The following is a 19517-nucleotide window of genomic DNA, read 5'->3' as shown; positions in this document are numbered from 1 at the left end:
CCTCCCTTTTATAATAACCATGCAATATGCGTGTAGCTGTTTCCCCCACAGAATCTCTTTCACTCATGAGTTTAAGAAACCATATGCCCTGTGATTCATTGGCACCTAAAAAAGGAATTATAGAATCATAGAATCAGTCTGGCAATTGAGTTGCTGAGGAATACAGGATTTTGTTTTCTGTAGAGGATGCAGATTTATCCTTCTACTGTGCGTGCTTGTTGTTTGAAGAAACTGAACTCTGCATATTTTACATTTCTTCCTCTGCATTACATTTGTCCACTAACTTTTTTTTTAAGATAATGAAAACAGGGAATTTAGAGAACACAGTCATCCTATCTCTAATGCCTCCACAGATAAGTTATTCAAAATCCAGTCCTTTCCCCACCTCACCCCACTCATTTTCTTCCTCTGCTCCTTCCATTCATAGCCCTTTCTTCACCTTACATTTCGTTCAACATCCTCCTTTCCCCATTTAATTTTTCTTTCAGCACTGCGATACCTTTCTAATCCTGATATCCTCCTAACAAACACATAAAGCTGCTTTATACAGAGTCAGACCACTGATCCATCTCATTCAATATACTCCACACCAACTACAGCAGCATCTCAGACAGGGGTGTTCCCCAGTGATACCTAGAGGTGGCAGTACTTGATTCAGAGATTTTCAGCATGCAAAGAATATATGCTCTTTCCCCTTTTAATTCTCTACTTCCCTACTTTACTGTTCCATAAAACTTTAAACACTATTCTTTAAATTTCTCCACAGCTTTTTTTCCTGTCCATTTGCATGTCTTTCTAAGACCCAAATATCTTTCCCTTTCTATTCCATTCTTTTCCCATTCTTCAAGCTATTCCTCATATTCAGCAATTTCCACGGCTCATTTTTACCTTTACTGACCCCTGTACGTACAAGTAGGGCCTCCTATATTACAGAACCTCTTACAATTCTATAGCTTAGAGAGAATATGTAACAGTAATGATGCAAAAAAAAAAGAGAGAGAGAGAGAGAGATTGTATATCTAATTTCCAGTTAAGCTTGAGTCCGAGGAATTCTCAATTAAACACTGAATCAAAGGAAAGCAGGGTAGGGAGCTATATTTTTCCTTCCTTCTCTCCAATATTGCTTCTAGAAAATTATACAGGTTACTAAGTTTTGCAAAGTATCTTGCATAACCATACTTAAAACACAGAATGATGTCAAGAATGAACTCAATGTTCACTCTATCCTAATAAGGAGATAAAGGCCTTTTAAGTGAGATCTTTGAACCTACACATTACAACAGGATCATGACAAAGCCAAAATCAAAGCTCAAAAAACAAAATATTCAGTGATCTGCAACTATTAGGGCTGTTTCACGAATCTGGATATTTAATTTGAAATGAAAAGATTGGTTTCTCAAGGTACACAATATATAGCTGCATTACAAGAGAAAGGAAGACAGCCTTTTGTGCATGCATATGTTAAAAGTTGGTTCTGAATTTTTAAATTCTGTATGGATAGCAATGCCAAAGTGATTATCAGATTTTACATTGCAAAGAACTTCACACACAAAGGGCACAATCCAGCCAAAGTTAAGCACTTTAAGCAACAGAAAAATACATATTTGACTTGCATACTGCACAGCAAGAACCGTCAAGCAATTCTACATGTTATGCATATTTTGCCAATGTAAATATAAAAAGGAACTTATTTTCAAAACCATGTTATTTCTGAATCGCTCCCTTTCTTAATATAATTTCTGGTATGGTCTGAATTTCTTACTTCTCATCCTCTCTCATTTCCATCAGCTCTCTATTTGGGGGGAAATATGCTCATTCGACAACTCTGAGGAGACCTTAAATCTGTAGAGGACTGGAAGAAAAATGTTTACTTTATGAAAAAACTACAATGTCACATGTGATATCCTTTTTCTCTCTTTAGCATGGCTAAGAAATAGAACCCAGGACAGGGCTATGAAATAGACATTTTTCAAAGAGTCACGTTCTATTGGGTGAAGGGAATAAATCAGCTGCCAGATTTTGGGGGAAGGGCCAAAGCTGTTCTCCCCCCATGAAGAAAATATGGGGGGGGAATCCTATGGGAGAAAGTAAAGTAATACACTTAAGACTGTTGCTGTTCCAGATGTATAGCATGCACTCCACTCACAATATGAAGTGCCCTGGACTCCATCTCAGAGGAGCCATACAGGAATGCAAAAAGTGCCTCCCCTGTTGTAGTTCTGATTAAAATTTAAACCAACCATATGCATGCCTACAAACACCGTAAAATGCTTGATGCTCCCATGCTTGACCCTCTGACTTTCCCCTTCTGCAGGACTAAGCCATTTTTGCAAAGCGCTGAACCCTTTCTTTAGGTGCTATTTCCTTCCATGTTCACCTTCTCAAAGCAGCTAGACAGCTCCCTAATGGAATCTCCCCCCCCCCCCCAGTATATGTAGGAATATATATAGGCACACTGCCAAAGGCATCGCTGCAACATACAAGCCCCATCCTTCCCACTGCCCATCATTCTGTTGGCCTTTTTGCTAGATCTTCACCATTGGGCTCTTGAAAGAAAGCATTCACTTTATCGAGAACATGCAGAAACATACTTTGCATCTCTTGTGTCTGGCACATCTCTGTGATATCCCAACCGGTTACTGATGAGCATATTGAAAGCATGCTTTTGATAGCCCAAGTCTCTCACTTCCTGGTCTTGCTCATTAAAAATCATACCTGCAATGGAGAATGTGCCAAAATCAATTCACTGTCTAATTCATGTATTGCCAATGATCAACTTCTTAAACTTACGTGTTCAGCTAATGATATATTCCAATTCAAATTACTGCCCCATACTCATTTCCTGGCCCAGGGAAAGACAAATGAGGAGGTCTCACTGCTAAACAGGATGGCCTATATAAGCTCAAGGCATTTATAGCAATATTTGTGCAGTATTTACCATACGACTATGGTACTAATGAAGCTCTTTTTTCAAGTCTTAAGAGAGCCAGAAGAGGTAGCTGGAATACAGTGGTACCTTGGATTACATACGCTTCAGGTTACATATGCTTCAGGTTACAGATTCCGCTAACCCAGAAATAGTACCTCAGGTTAAGAACTTTGCTTCAGGATGAGAACAGAGATCGTGCTCCGGCGGCGCGGCAGCAGCAGGAGGCCCCATTAGCTAAAGTGGTGCTTCAGGTTAAGAACAGTTTCAGGTTAAGAACGGACCTCCGGAACGAATTCAGTACTTAACCCGAGGTACCACTGTATTGCTGTTTGGGGCAGGAGGGAGTGGGGGAGAAGGACAGCAAGAATGTAGGAGGCACAAGGCTAAAATACACACACAATTTGCAAAGCTGGTCTCAATAATTTTAAGTAGTCCCCAGTGATATAGATGCATGGGATTTCAGAGGAGGAGACATGGCTGTGTTTGCATGTTGATTCAATACACCTAGTCCACGCTAACCACTCGTTAACCTCACTTGCCCATATGGCAGGCAGGAACATAGTAGGCAAAGAACAGATTGCACAGTGCAAAGAGGACAAAATGGCATCAAAGGGCATAGAATACTCCACACCAATTTTCTTTTCTCTTCTCTTCTCTTCCCTTTTCTTTTCAAAACTTGCTCCTTCTAGATCTTCCAGTTGTACAGAAAACACATCTATGTGTACATCCTTAACAACACTTGTCCATAATATACAGCCATACTGCGGTTAAAATTTTCAGGCCAGAAGACTACAGCTAGTTTGTTTTATTTTTCACTAAACATATTGAAACCGGTGGATGATGCAGCACAAAAAAGAAAAATCAAATCAAACCGGTGGGGGGTATAGTACAAAGGTTTAGAAAGCAGCATGCAATGAGTTCAAATTCTTTATTATTTTTGTGACCTCTTACCTATTCTTGCACACCTGAGGACTAGAAACAAGCACCTTTAGTTTGAAAACTCTGGAGAATGAACCTGGGCCCTGCCTATTCTAGAAAAAGACTCTTTTTAAAGGAGGGAATGCATCTTGGAAATGATTCTAAGCTTTCCTCCCTATTTTACAAAGCATATTCTCTCCTTGCTGCAACTAAAATTGCATACAGCTTATGGGTCATGTAACCTAATCTTCTTAACAGTCAAAGCCAACAGTCAAAGCAAGCATTCAGGGAAAGCGTGATCAAAAAGGGAAATAAGAATTTTTAGCTTCTCCAATTTCATGAAGAAAAACCTACTGGACAAAAATATGTTTCTGAGAGCTACATGCAGTAATAGCATTCTACATGCATTAGTTAATGCTGAATAGGTTCCTCCCCCTGAGGAAGTAAGAAGGAAATTGAGGTTGGGACCCGGGTGCAGAGTACCCGTGAAGAAAGGTGCTATAGTACAAGACACCAGACAGAGGCTACACAATTCTGTAGTAGTGACTGCTAAGCCCCTTCCTCATTCTCAGTTAGGTCTTATTCCAGGGATTACACTCATTTCCCCTTATCGTAGGTGGAACTACAGTAAAGAGACCATAAGCGGCTACGTGAGCCGTTGTAGGGGTTCACTGTTGCCAGTTCTGGGCTTCCAGACTGGCCCACCACCACCTTCAATTATGAGAGAAAGAGGTGGGCAGAGAATGTGGGGACACTTAGTTCCTTGGCTGGGATGTTTTTTTGAAGCTGGCAGATTCTGCAAGCCCTCAAAGATTGTGGGTTCCTCAAGGTTCCTGTTCCCCTATAATACAGATTCCTACAGAATCTTGCTCTTCCAAAGGCCTCCTCAGAATCCAGACCCAGGTGGATTCTACCAAATACATTTCAGACCAAGCTGTACCCCTAATACTGTAGAATGTGATTCATAAGGAACACTATCCTGAATGTCTGGCTTTCATATAATAAATAAAGCAAGTCTGATTACATTATCAGATGATAATTTGTGTGCAGATGGCAAAATATCCCTAGCATATTTTGGCACTAAACTAGACAAAGATCTATTTGTATTTTAATGGTTTATTAAAATAGCAGATTTAATTGAATTGCCTCTGCATTTTTCATTAGTAATATATATGTCTGGCAATTACTAATCTGGGTAAACCACTGTGCTTCAAGAGCAAGCACTTTTCTAATTTAGGGCTCCCATTCGTTTCCTGTCTGAAACTACATAGGAAGACAGAAGCACTTCACATCTGTTTTTCCCAATATGAGTTTCAATGCAGTCAATTACTATTCACTTACCCATTTCAGGAGACATCTCAGTATCCCCCTTGATGGGATCCTGTGCAGCATTTCCCAATGGATTCCTGTTCTTACTGTATCTGTGGTGAGCTTCAGGTATGTGTACTGGCCCATGGACAAAACGGGGATAGATCTTTTTAGGAAATGGCTTCTGAGGTTCAAGCCCCTTGATGGGCACATTCTTAAAAGACTGGGTCTCTTCGCTGAAGTTGAAATAAATAAAGAGTAGAAGTGTCCAGGTCACAGATGTGAAGAGGCAGCCATAGCAGAAATAGCGAAGTGTGACACTTCCCATTGTAATCCTAGCATTGTTGTTAGCACATTCTCAATCCCCTAAAAAAATATATAAAAGAGAAAAGGGTAAGATTTCCAATTACAAGACTCTTCCTGAAAGCTGGCCTTTCAGAAAATGATCTATTTTAAATTAACCGTATACTGTAATAATGTCTTGAGAATGACAATTTTTCATTCTATACAAAAGCATCAAATCATACATCAACTTATCAGTATGCCAAGTTACCATAAAATTAAGGAACAGCAATGGATACAGAAATTTTAAGTGAAGCATTAACAGTATTTTTACATAAATGATCATTGCAAATATTCTACAAAGAAAGCACCACATAATAAGGTTACATTCTCAAATGCCTTGTGGGCATCTCAATAAAATGTCTCTATCTTGGATAAACTTCTGGCTTCCTTTTTGTAAATCAAGCATCACTCTCAAAAACTAATACTCCCTCCCGTCTCCTTTAAAAATCCTACTGCCCTTGACTTAACAAACATTTTGTGTTGTATCTGCTTCGGCACTAACAGTGGTTAATGATAACTAAATTCCTTCTCAGGACTTGCAAAATCTGCTTCAGAACCTGATTAAAATAGGTATTCAGCCGACTTCCGGGTCGGCGCCATCGCCGAATGGCGGACTCCCTCCGAGCTCCGGAGGGAGCCTGCACGGCAGGGGCTGGGTCCTACCACACCGGCGATGCGGGGACCCTTAAAAACCACGGCCACGGGGGCCGTGGACATGGAGACTCGGCTGACACCGTTAGCGCCCTCCCGACTCGTGAAGGAGCCTTTTTAAAGGCTACGGATCGGGTGCCGGGGAGAAGCGTGGTGTTTTGAGTCCTCTGCTATCCCTGCCGTGCGAAGCCGCATGCCATTCGGCGGAGAGCGCTGGCTTCTTCCTTTGAAAATTCGGACCTAAAAGAACAACCTGTAAGTAATTGGAACTTGGACTAAAAAGAGGGACAAAAATTTTAAAAATTTCGGAGCGAGCGGGGGAGGCGCAAAAAAGGAAGTCAGCCACCCCCTCCATTGTAGAAGGGTCAAAGCAAAGGATCGGATAACTAAGATCGGAGTAACATCATTTTGGCAAGTTTTTAACCTCACGAGTGAAGAATATGAGATTGAGCTGGAGGAGGAAAGTAGAATTCGGACTTAAAAACAACCCCCCCTGGAACCCCGGGAGCGATCGATGACGGAGTTTGGAGAGGAGAAAGGCAAGTTTTGACAGCTGTCAAAGAGCTGTCAAAGCGGAAAATAAGATAGAGACTATGTTACAAGGACTTTGCTGGTTATATTTGTTATAAATTGGATACAAATTGTTTTAAATAAGGATTACAAAGTTACTAGGGCTAATGGATGCGATCTGGAAGAGAACTCAGTTTTTGCAATCCACCTAGAGGAGCCGAGGGATATTACAAGTTTTAGCTGGAAATTGGAACTGAACTGTTTATCTCCTGGGAAACTGCAGAAATGGAACATTATTATGACTACAGAGGCCACTACACCGAAGAAGACAATGGAATCATCTGTTGTGGAATGAAAGGAACTTGACGTAATGTTTTGTTTCTGAATAACAAGCCTCTGTAAAGGAACTAACTTTTGGAATTAGGACATTTGTGCAGGAAAACAGGGACAGAAAGAAATAGAAAGAGCAGTGTGATCAATAAGAACAACAAAATAACAAGAATTGGACCAAGTCAAAAGTGGGGACATTTGGGACATCCAGATTTGACAAGCTTAAGGATTATAATTTGGAGTTTTTCACTCCTGGATATAAAAATCTGGATGGAAAAAATGGGCCTCTCTTTGAGACAGAATCCTTCCATGATTGGACATTCGAAACTAAAGAGGACTGGCAAAGGACTATGATTTAGAGAGACGTGGAAATATCGGACATTGAGGAACATTGGGAACGCAACCGGGAAAAGGGGGGGTGGGAAATGTGGAATCCTGAAAGGCGTAAACTATGTTTTATTTAGGCTATATACATCTACATGGTATTCTAAAGTGGGGAACTCGTGGTGGGAATAAGCCGATTTTAGGGGAATGGAAAATAATGTGTGTTTTTTTTTAAAAAAAAAAATTTTGGGGTTAAGGATAACAAGTTTGAATTGAGGAGAAGAACTTGTTGAGATCATTTGAGAGATTTGGAATACAAGGGGGGGAGGGAAGGGGAAGTCCTGAAAGGATGTAATTGGAAAAAGATTTGAAATTGGATGTTTTATTAATTTGTAATTAATTGGAAAACTTTAATAAATATTATTTAAAAAAAAAAAAAAAAGGTATTCAGCCAGTGAGTCCTTCCTTTTTTAAAACTAACAAGCTACTTGCAAATTCAACTGTTAGAAACAGACTGATCTTCACCTCCAATCTTGGCCCTCAGCATTTGGAGCAAAGAGTGTGAGACGCAAAGAAAGAATGGCACAAATACCATGTTAAGCAAGTAAAGTTACACTGGAAATGTCAGGTTGAGACACATTAACAGCAAATGTAATCTGAACTTTAAACATTTACAGCCTAACTGCTTAAAATATTTGCAGCACAACCACTAATTTTTAACAGGGACCATGTTTTGAACTGAGGAAAGGCTGAAAAGTCAGCAACTTTAGCTCTATTTCAACTCATCCTACAGGAGAAAAGATATGGGTTCTCAAGCTTTGTTCTCTTAAACACACAGAAAGTCTGGTTCTTCACTTGAGTGCTGCACCACTTCACTCTTGTTTACCCATGTCAGAAAGAACTACTGCAACACCATGTCAATGCAACAAGGGATTGCTGCAGGTGAGGTGGGAAGACCCTGGATCATACCAAGCTCCGGGTCACCAGTCTCTGTTACTAACTTATTGTGTAGTTGCAACTACAGAAAATATTCCTGAGTTTGAGGTGCAAGTGTTGTGGATTGCAGAGGGAGAAAAACAGAGCCAGGTGTATGTAATTCCTTGTGTAACTGAAGGGGAGGGGAAAGTAATTACTTAATTGTATATTGTAATTAAGCACAAACATGATGGCCTCTCTATGTTGGCCACTCAGTAGAATTCTCAAACAAAGAACAGTATATTCCCTATGAGAATGTCATAACCAGTTCAGAAATATGTTCAGTTCCTGCCCCTTCCTACTTAATTTTGAAATTTATTCTTAATTTTGCTTATAGGCCATGCTGCAAAAAGCAGTGGCAATGATGCGTCAGCCTCCCACAAATTTTAATTTGCCCACAAACCTGCACTGGCATATATACATATACATGCTGCAATATTGCAAATAATATATGCTATGACCTCTGAATTTAGGTCCTCTGAACAGAAGAGAGCTAAGGCTGCAATCCTATATCCATCAACTTAGGACTAAGCCCCTTTAAACTAAATTCAATGAACAGACATGCACAGGAGTACACACTAAGTTTCCAGTATTAGCTGCTGGTCATTAACAGTGAGACACTTTGTCCTCACCAGTACTGTAGTACAAGAAGGGACTGCAAGGTCACTTTCCTAGATACAAGTAATCCAGTGTACCTATAAAAATTAAGTCGTCTTCCAGAGTTTCTTCAAACTGTATCCATAGCACTTGGTTAAATGAGCTGTAAAGGAATGCTGCAGATACACACATCTCAGCTGGACAGTTTTAAGATTCGCTTTCTGAATAATAAAGTGAAAAAAACAAGTACTGACCTTTCTCTATTAAAGTGCACGCTGGCAGAGGACAATGTTATGTAGTAAAAGCATGTGCCCTGTAGTTACAGCATAATCTAGTTGGTGTTTTCATACCAATAATTATAATAAAAAGCACAGCAGCCCTTTAATTAAAACCAGTCAATTCCCAAAAGGATTCAAATCCCCACGCAATCCACTGGGTGACCTTGGGACAGACTATCTTAGGATTGACCTACCTGACAAGGGTGTTGGCAAGGATAAAATGGAGAGAGAAAGAAGCATGTAAACCACCTTGAGTTCCTTGGAGTAATGGTGAAATATAATAAAAATGGTTTAAAGGTGGGGCAATTTGTGTGCCACTCTGGAAAAATACAGCTACTCTTAAAATTTGATTGTATATACAATTCTACAAATTTCTCTGGTATGATCATGATACAGCGATGACATTCACAATGACATATCACAATCGACACAGGAGACAGTTATAAGCAAGCTAGTCAAAACATGAAGTCCAAGAAGTAATGCTGATATCTTCAAAACAGATGCATTTCTTTCAACCTGTCTATTTTATTTCAGCTTCAATGTTCCCTTTCCAAAGGTAGTATCCTTCTTGTTTGCCATATTACTCTAATTCTACTTGATGCTCTTTCTCCTGGGAGACGCAGAGGTCCGAAATATCCCTTTCCTCCTTTATGTTGCTCAAGAAAAACAGATTCAAGAAAATAGTGTTTGCAGCATCCAAACCAAATTGCTCAGACCATCTCAGTTAAACAGTACTATTTAAAGAAAAAAATAGCATCAGGCATCTCTACACAAGATACCACTTGTATGGCAGAAGACACAATACAGTGGTGCCACGCAAGACGAATGCCTCGCAAGACGGAAAACTCGCTAGACGAAAGAGTTTTCCGTTTTGGAGGTGCTTCGCAAAACAAATTTCCTATGGGCTTGCTTCGCAAGACGAAAATGTCTTGCGAGTTCCTGCGGGGTTTTTTTCCTTTTCTCCCCTTTTTCTAAGCCGCTAAGCCGCTTATCCACCAAGCCACTAAAAGCCGCTAAACCGCTAATAGCACTAATCCGCTAAGCCGTCAATGGGCTTGCTTCGCAAGACAAAAAAACCGCTAGACGAAGAGACTCGCGGAACGGATTCTTTTCGTCTTGCGAGGCACCACTGTAACAGAAGACACCTCTTACACAACAGTCTCTAAACTAAAAAGTCCCAAATGCTGTAGCCTTTCCTCATACAGGACTTGCTGCCCCATCATTGTGGCTGCCCTTTTCCAAACCTGTTCTCTTCAATACCCTTTTTAAAGTGAGAAGATCAGAACTATACTCCAATTGTAGTCATTCCCACAGGAAGTAGTGATGGTCCCCAGCCTGGATGGTCTTAAAAAGGATTAGAAAAATTCATGGAGGATAAGCCTATCAGTGCTCTGCCATCATGGCTGTGTTCTGCCATCATGGTGGTATGCTTCTGATTACCAGATGCTGGAAACTGCGGAACAGAGGAGTGCTCTTATGCTAATATCCTGCTTGCAAGTTTCCAACAGGCATCTGGATTGCCACTGACAGAACAGGATGCTGGACTAGATGAGCCTTTTGTCTGATCCAGCATGCTCTTCTTCTGTTCTTATGAAGATCAAGCAAGTCTACCATCACATTCTTAAAGGGGTCTAATAATAATAATAATAATAATAATAATAATAATAATAATAATAATAATTTATTTATACCCCGTCCATCTGGCTGAGTTTCCCCAGCCACTCTTGGCGGCTCCCAATCGAATATTAAAAACACAATACCGCATTAAACATTTAAAGTTTCCCTAAGCTGTGCTGTCTTCAGATGTCTTTTAAAAGTAGGATAGTTGCTTATTTCCTTGACATCTGATGGAAGGGCGTTCCACAGGGCAGGCACCACTACCAAGTGAAGACTGAGATGCTTAGGAATCCAAGTCCCATGTCCAGCACTGACTTCCACACTTGTATGGTACAAATAGATTTATACCATGTTGCATATAGTCTTTGCTCCATGCCGCAAGCCATGCTTTATTTGCCTTATACAACTCAAGTAAAAAATATTACCAACGTGAAATACAAATTTCACAACCCATAATTAATTCCCTGAGTGCAAAAATTGAGTTTGCCATCAGAATGTTGCCATGTTTTCTTTCTTTTTTAGCTGAAAGATACTGCCAATTCTGACTATGGTGAAATGACTATATTCCATTCTAAACATCATTGCTTCAACAGAGTTTTAACTACTTCTAGCTTTTCTAAAACTTTCACTGATTTTGCAGACATGAGGATTCTGTCAACATTTCCCCCCAAACATGAGACAAACGGAAAGGCGGTTCATTATTAAACCTGACTAATAAAAATCTGAACAGTTCTATATTCCAAAGAGCCATAATATGCTATAGTCTGGTTACAAAGTAATTGGAAGCTCCCCAAATAGTTGAAAGCTGTAGGTACCTAGATTGGGGCAAATAGCCTCGGTTTACATAAGCACTTTGATTAGCCTTAAAAGAATAACAGCTTAAGGTTTGTAGAAAACAAAGGTGCTCATGGCTTAAATGGTGATAACAAGGATGTCTGTTATCCTACCCAAAATATAAAACTTAAATCTAAACACTTTTATGCAACCCATGCATGCTTTTAGGAAATGTAACATTCTCAAGAGAGTTAGGAAGAAACAGAAAATTAAAGCTGTCTATAGTCATGTGAAACAGATATTCAGGCAACCTTATAATATATTAAGATAGCCTACTATAGCTACTGCTAAAATTTTCTAAGTATCTATAGTATTTTTTCCACAACAATAGGTAAGAATACTTGGCTACCATCACAGATCAGACTGAATAAGCTACTAAAAGTTTTATGACCAAGCTGCTGGATTGAAATATAATAGATTGGTTAAATGTCGCCTAACAGGATCACATGTCTCAATGTGAGGCAGATAGACCTTTTTCTTGGCATACATAAAAGATTTCACGGTTGATAGACCAGGCCTAGAGGACCATGAACTGATCAAGGTGAGGGAAAGTGGAACCACTTCCAAGAGGTGCATCAAGACAGGTTTGTCTCTTAAAACACCACTAAAACCATTCACAGCAGAAGAAATGCCTAGCCAGAACCAAAAGCTGAAGTGAAAGCTTCTAAACCCTTCCAAGCAGAGTTACCAACTGGGAGATAGAGAGGGGTACAGGTGCACTGGGCCCCATGCCAGCAGAGGTCATAGAATTTTAGCTTTCTTTGTATTAAAAAAAGGGGGGCAGCAGTCAATCAGATATATCAAAAGAAAGTTAGAAAACAAAACACAAAAACAATGTTAAACAAAATAGGTTTTCCTCCACAAAGTGGAGGGAGTGTGTGCGAGCTTAATCCAGCCCTCAATATTTTATTCAAGTTGGTGCCCCTGATTTACAGGTTTTGAACTCAACAAAGGAACTGACTAGGCATGATACTACTACCGAGAAAGGCAGGTCATGTTCATTTTCCATCTAGCACCATAGAAGAGGAATCTGAGCAATACTCCAATCTAGGTGAAACGCATCAATAGAGTTGTGAAATATAGACTCGCTTACTGTGGCATCATCCTCACTGAGTGAAACACAGGAAAATAAAGGCTTTCTGCTTCTTCCGCATTCTAAAAGCTGAAAAACTGGAACGGTCATTAAAAATGCAATCAATAAATAAAGTTCTAAGATTGTTACTTAAGGTGAACTATCAATCTTAGCTTAAATCTATGCATATACCAGCCTTTAAATAACTTAAGAACTGCACTCTTTTTTTACCCCTCTCAGATCAGAATTGTTTCAGCAACAGCATCTTTGGAGAGAATGCACTTCCCAATTCTATAACTTTGGTAAGCTGATGGAAATGAAGAAACTGTAGAGGCAATACTATCGCTTCCTTCACTTTTTTTAATTCTCCTTTTTTAAAAAAGAAATGGTTGCATACCACTTTTGTCTTGCTAAAATTGTTTCATCTTAAGCCTCTTTAAAACTGTACTATTGGTTTCCAACATCCAATTGAAATAACAAATGGGTTATTGAGGAAGGTAGAAGCCTAAACATTTAACAAAGCAGCTGTAAACCACTCTATTTGTTTATTCAGTTATTTATTTGTGCATCTACTGTAACTATACACATGCACACACATTAAAAAAAAACTGGCAATCACATCCACCGCTAAACCCAATATGTTTTGACTATACACAATTTTGGCTTTAGGCACAATCTCTAGAACGTAGCCCCCACATAAGTTTTCCTACGTCAGTTCTGTAATTTTCCCTATATTATCCCCTGCTTCAATAACTAGTACTTAATCAACATGGTACTAAACCCATCTCTGCCAGAAGATTAGACTTTGTAGGGTTTAGCTGGATTACTGCAGCAATCAGAGGCTGAAGAATGGTTCTCCTTTCCATATCCTACTTTATCCTTCTATACACTCTCCACAACAATTGTTCAGTCATGAACAATACTTCAATTATGAGAATACCACCCAAAAACAATAAAAGGGCACTACCTATGCAACACTTCACTAGTAGTGACAGTGATGATAAAAATAATAATACATTGTTCTCACCTACATGCACGCTGGGGCTGTAAAATCCACATTTTACAAATGTCTGCACTACAATAACAGGATGCAATTGCAACATACTAAGGAAACAAATGAAAGTTTTTTTCTGATTCACTGTTGATATCCTAATCATCTGCCAATTCTCAACACTGTAACTGTGATAAATAATAGTAAGGATTGTTGTTGCTTAACCTAGTCAACATAGTAGTAATTAAATTCCTGAGCAAAGTAAAGCAACTCCCTCTCCCGCACTAACTTGTGCCAAGGAAAACGCAAGGATTATTGAAGCACAGAAATCCAGGTCATGTGATATGTTAAGAATGGAGCTATTCTGTCTCCTACCTCACACTGTTGCTATTTTCCAGCCAACAAGGTTCAGGAGTTAGGGCATTCCATAGCAGATATAACATGACACAATGGGAGTTTTTAAAACATTATTTCCAATGTTATTTAAGCTTGAACTTTCCACAATAGAAAGATGCCTAAAGTGACAATCCTATAGACATTTACCTGAGAGTAAGTGTCACTAAAGTCAATGGGATTCAGTTTTCAGTAGACATGCATGAAGCTACAGTGCATAGGAATATTTTGATCAATAAACTGAATATTTTTCTGTGGCTACTAAAAGCATGCAATAACCCATGGCTATACAAAACTTCTAACCAGGGCTTAAAGAAACTCTTACCAATAAAAAAAGTGTGAAAACTTACTTCAGATACTTCTACTCCGTGCTATTTTTCTAGAAAAAGAGATGCCAGAACTCACCATAAATGCCTCCCTTGTTCTCTTATAATAGCAATGGTGCTCTGCCACCTCACAGGTGCTGGAACTGAATTCCGGTGAGTTCTGGCTGAAAAAAAGCCCTGCTTATACTTAAAAATTACTACCACATATCATTCCTATAGAAGCAGGGATGAAATTCTAAACATCAAAATCTGTACAAATTTGAAGAGAGCTTCCACCATGACATTCGCTTTTGCCTTACAATGGTAGGGAATCTATGATGTGGTCATCATAGTAGAATGCTATACATTTCAGTATACAGAAAATTCTGGTTCACAGCTGTTTCTCCTTTTCTACAACTCATGTTAGAAATGCCTGTTCCACTTTCTTCACTACATTATGATCAGCAAACAAATAAAATTCTAACGGTTGCTCAGTGGCAAGTCTGACTGAATTAATTGGGTCTTACTCCCAGAAAAAGTGTGTTTTGGACTGAGGCTTTCTCTCAGCTGCCGATTTATAGACTGCCACATTCTGACCCGGGCTGAAAGCATTCATTAGGTAGCACAAAAGAGCATCTCAAAGGAGCAAAACCATCTTGCTCAGTAGTTGCAAGAACTTGTAAGCAGCTGGTGTTTTATATATATATACACACACACACACACACACACACACACATATATATATATATATATATATATATGTCACCCACAAATCTTTCAACTCCAGTTTCCCAATGTCCAATATCTTACAAAGGTGGGAGGGAAAGGAACACAACAACAACACAACAACCCCACACTTCTGCATACTGTACATACTGATCTTCCACCTCCCCATCGCACAGTGCGTACAAAAGAGGGACCTACCTAACCTGCATGTGGAGATCTCGAAAAGGTACCTCCTGGCACTGCGGCAAGCAGGAGAGGAAAAAGGAAGGCAACAACTGGCCTGCGAAAACTGCTCATATTTTCACTCACCTGATGCACTGTTGCCTTAAGTGCACGTCCCCCTGACTGACTGACTGACTGATTGATTGATTGATTGATTGATTGACTGGTTGATTTGCCCTCTCCAAAACGGGAGGAAAGAACCGATTCCCTCCCTCCTTCGTCTATTCCCACTTTCGGAATTTAGATTACCAGGCTCCCGAGCCAGCGTCTGTCTCTCCCCGGGCCCTCCCGGCCAAGTTTCTCCTCGCTCACCGAGATTCAGCGCAATTCCTTGCACGTTTTACACACGCCTAGGTCCCGCCGGCGCTGACTGTAACCCAGGTTAGCCGGACCCAAAACACAAGAGCGCGCGCGCGCACCCCAAACCGACCTTCGTTTGCTAAGTTAGGTATGTTCCGTAGAAGAACGTTGGAGGATGCCGTTAACATTTAAACACTGACAACGCCGCGGGGGGGGGGGCGGGGCGGCGGGGAGAAGCAGGACGTTAATTCACGGGCTGACTGACTTTGCAGCGAGCGTGGCACGGCAGAGGAGACTCCGGACGAGGAGGAATGCTGCTGGCGGGGGTAGGAGAAAGGCGAGAGGCTCCCCCATTCAATCGGCGCCCCGGGAGCAGGCCTGGCGTCCGCACCAAAAGCGCAGCCGGGCGCCTCAGGGAGCTTTCCTGAGGCGGGGAGGAGGTCTCTGCTGCCGCTGCCGGTACCTCAGACTCACCCGCGTTGTGGCCACCGTGCGACGCGGCTGCTGGAGGGCGGCGGGGCTCAGGAGCGCGACTCGGCGGAACCGCCACCATCCTCTTCACCTGAGGGAGAGAGAGAGAGGCGCTGGCGGCAACGGCTCTCTGAGGGGAGCACGCGAGGGGGGGGGGCAGCGGCGCGAGGCACCAACCGTCAGCGGGAAGGTGGGAGGGAGCCGGAGGAGCGGGGAAGCGGGTGAGGGGGGGGAGGAACAAACCGCTCCTCCGCGAGCCGCCTCGCCGCGGCCGCTTAGTGGGCACGGTCGGCCACGTGACGTCCCGCTCGCTTGTTCGCAGGCGCGAGCGTGCGTGCGTGTGGTGCGCGTCGCCATGACACGAGAGGCAGGGCTCTTTGCTGCCTTCCTCCCCTCCCCCGCCGCGCTCGCTCTCTCTCGGGCGGCGGGACAGGCAAGTTTTAAGGCAGGCAGGCGGGAGATCCGGCCCAGCCCACGGCTTTGGTTTCAATCCAAGGGTGCCTTTGGAAATGCGGCTGGTGCACAGCACGTGAAGTAATAACGCAAAAGAAACTCTCCCAGAGGTCTTGCATGAATTGGAAAGAGAGAAAGAAAGAAATATCCACTCTTGTTTATTTTGCTACATTTTAAAGAGGTCAAGTACTCTACTAATAGTTTTTTATAATGCTGTTTTAGATATCGTCTTTTTGGCTGTTTGTACCTTTATGCCTCCGGCCCTGAGGTGAGAAATGGCTTTCCTCCTTGGGGGCCAGATTCCCTCATAATGACAGCTTTGGGGGCCGGATTCTGACAGGGGAAGGCAGCAACTTTTTATTTATTTATTTCTATGCCACCAACACAAAGAGCAGTGGCGTAGGGTGGGGGGTGCAGGGGGGCCGGCTGCACCGGGCGCAACATCTGGGGGTTAGGGTTAGGGGGCGCAAATCCACGGGTTAGGGGGCGCAAATTCCTTGCCTTGCCCCGGGTGCTGACAACCCACGCTACGCCACTGACAAAGAGAGAAAGTGGCTGTGAACAGCATAAAACCAACTTCAGTTGCATTGGTAAAAATGACTTCAAAGGCTTGAGGAGACAATTGTGGTTGCTGGGTGTGGCATTCATCTTCCTTTGCAGCAACCCCTAATCTCCAGTTCTGTGCTCTCTTCCCTAGTGTGATAGATGTGGTTTCTTTCTTGTGGTGAGGCTTCCTGTATCAGGTTAATGGTGATTCCAATTTCCCACATGCACTGTGTCAGGAAGATTTTGGACATTACGTGGCAGGAGAGAGTCTCAAAGAAAGATGTGCTCCCCCAAGCCCACATTCCCAGTGTGTTCACACTCCTGTCTCAGCGACGTCTGCTGAGCACAGAATGGAAGGTGGCTGGATCCCCAAGGACATACTTTAAAGAAAGCTGGCTTCAGTCACAAGGCCCATTGGCAGACCAACTCTGCATTACAAAGATGTTTTCAAATGTGACATGAAGGCTGGCAACACCCCCCACCCTGTGGGAAACCCTTGCAAGATGATCACAGCGCCTGGAGGTCAGGTCATGTATCCACAGCAGTGACCAGAGGAGGAGCACAGAAAGAAGAAACGCCTGGGCATACTGTATCTGCACCAGCACCTTCATCTGCCCCAGCTGCAACAAAACATGTCTCTCCCATATCGGTCTCTATAGCCACAGCAGGTGCTGTAACTCTCAAACTTCACCCTTGAAGGCACACTTTTCCACTGTCTCTTAAGACAGACAGATCCCAACCATGTTGGTGTCATCTAAGAAGACTATGGTCAATGTAAGTTTTTCATTCGTAAGCATGAAAAATAAAATTTAAGGGTCTGCGAATGGGCTCAGCTGTTGATCTACATAATGTGGAGGCAGAGTTTTAATCAACAAAAAGTACGCCTCCATTCTCACAACTTTAGAAAACACTTGCCTTAAATGTGAATGTTTTTGGGGGGCGGATTCCTTTGTGGCATAGGTTATTTGAAAGACCATGATTACTTTTTTCATAATGATAATTAGTAAACCTAAGAAGCGAATCAGTTGTTGTGAAAAAAGTACTAAATGTCAAGCACTTTAAACATTTCATAAGATCCCATAGTCTCCACATGGCTTAATGTAGCTTGGCTTGACAGCACCCACATTAATTGGGTGTTGCAGGGACCCTAATCTTGTTCAGAAGGCAGTGTTTGCTCAAAGGAATGCATGCTTTTAATGCTCTCATGCTCAGGCAGCTTAGGAACACATGCAATTCAAGAAACTGTATTAATTAATGGGAATAAAGAGCCACTCCCCCCACTAATCTCTTACACTTAACCTCCTGCACAGTTTCTAGAGGGCAGAACATTTCAGTGTTTCCATCTGTTAACTGTTCAGCACCTTGAGGGCAATGTGTGTTAGAAAAGTTGCTAAGGCACAAACAGCCTCTAATATGCTCAGAGCCTTTTAGAAAGAAAGCAATAATATAAAGCATGTACAATTTGTCCTTAATAACCACAACAGTCTCTCTGTTGGAAGCCACCTTTTGCTTTGCTGGACTGTTTTCCTGGTACAAAAGCAAGAAAGCAGCATTAGAAGGAGTTGCATCGTGGGTATTCTTAATCCATCTTTCCTGGTTCAGAGACTTGGGGCCTGGTATTGCATATTTTAGGACCATAGGAAGCTGCCTCATGCTGAGTTGGACCACCAGTCTATCTATCTCAGTACCATCAATGCTGCCTAGCAGCAGCTCTCAAAGCTTTCAGATAGGGATTTTTTCATCCTGGTTAAACATGACAGAGATTGGACCCAGGACCTTCTGCATGCAAGGCAGAATGCTGTCCCAATGAACTAAGAAAGGGTGAGTGGGACCATGCCCCCCCCCCAGCCCTTACCCTTGGTAGGGCCTGAAGTCCCACCTGTTGCTTCCTAACCCCATCCCCTATGCAGAATCAAGCATAAATAAGAATAAAATGATCTTGAACCATCTAGCATTGGCTTAACTCAGAAAACTGAGATCTGTTCCATCCAGATTTAGCCCTCTGGTGGATTTGTGTACATGTATTACTTTATTTTATGGCCTGCCTTTTAGTATTTTGACTCCCAGAGCAGCTTACAAACAATCAAAACGACTGAAAACTTCAACAACACACAATATGGCGGCTAACAGATTGAGGTTGAATCCTGACAAGATAGAAGTACTGTTTTGGGGGGACAGGAGGTGGGCAGGTGTGGAGGATTCCCTGGCCCTGAATGGGGTAATTGTGCCCCTGAAGGACCAGGTGCGCAGCCTGGGAGTCATTTTGGACTCACAGCTGTCCATGGAGGCACAGGTCAAATCTGTGTCCAGGACAGCTGTTTACCAGCTCCATCTGGTACGCAGGCTGAGACCCTATCTGCCTGCGGACTGCCTCGCCAGAGTGGTGCATGCTCTGGTTATCTCCCGCTTGGACTACTGCAAT

At 42.0% G+C, this 19517-nt stretch overlaps 1 protein-coding gene and 1 long non-coding RNA gene across 5 annotated transcripts in view; one reads left to right on the top strand and one right to left on the bottom strand.

Annotated features, from left to right (window-relative positions):
* The window catches only part of GALNT11 (polypeptide N-acetylgalactosaminyltransferase 11), a 30180-nt gene extending 13903 nt beyond the window's left edge, over positions 1–16277 (bottom strand). The window contains exons 1-4 of one of the 4 annotated variants that reach the window (XM_081834359.1): positions 16100–16277; positions 12710–12786; positions 5189–5521; positions 2592–2715 (exon numbers count right to left, since the gene is read on the bottom strand). In XM_081834359.1, the coding sequence (XP_081690485.1) occupies positions 2592–2715; positions 5189–5483 (419 nt within the window). In that variant the 5' untranslated portion in view covers positions 5484–5521; positions 12710–12786; positions 16100–16277. Of the gene's footprint in view, positions 1–2591; positions 2716–5188; positions 5522–12709; positions 12787–15412; positions 15432–15637; positions 15769–16099 lie in introns of those variants that run through there. The other 3 variants (XM_081834358.1, XM_081834360.1, XM_081834361.1) reach the window with 3 other exon arrangements.
* A 206-nt stretch (positions 16278–16483) lies between these two features.
* Positions 16484–17919, top strand: LOC309326092. Its single transcript, XR_014150134.1, has 2 exons — positions 16484–16943; positions 17096–17919. It is a non-coding gene; the product is annotated as an uncharacterized lncRNA (long non-coding RNA).
* Positions 17920–19517: the final 1598 nt, after the last annotated feature.

Source organism: Podarcis erhardii (assembly GCF_964252035.2).
Source record: "Podarcis erhardii genome assembly, chromosome: 12".
In the NCBI taxonomy this organism is placed as follows: domain Eukaryota; kingdom Metazoa; phylum Chordata; class Lepidosauria; order Squamata; family Lacertidae; genus Podarcis; species Podarcis erhardii.
Note: the sequence above shows the minus strand (reverse complement) of the source record. Positions and strands in the feature narration are given on the sequence as shown.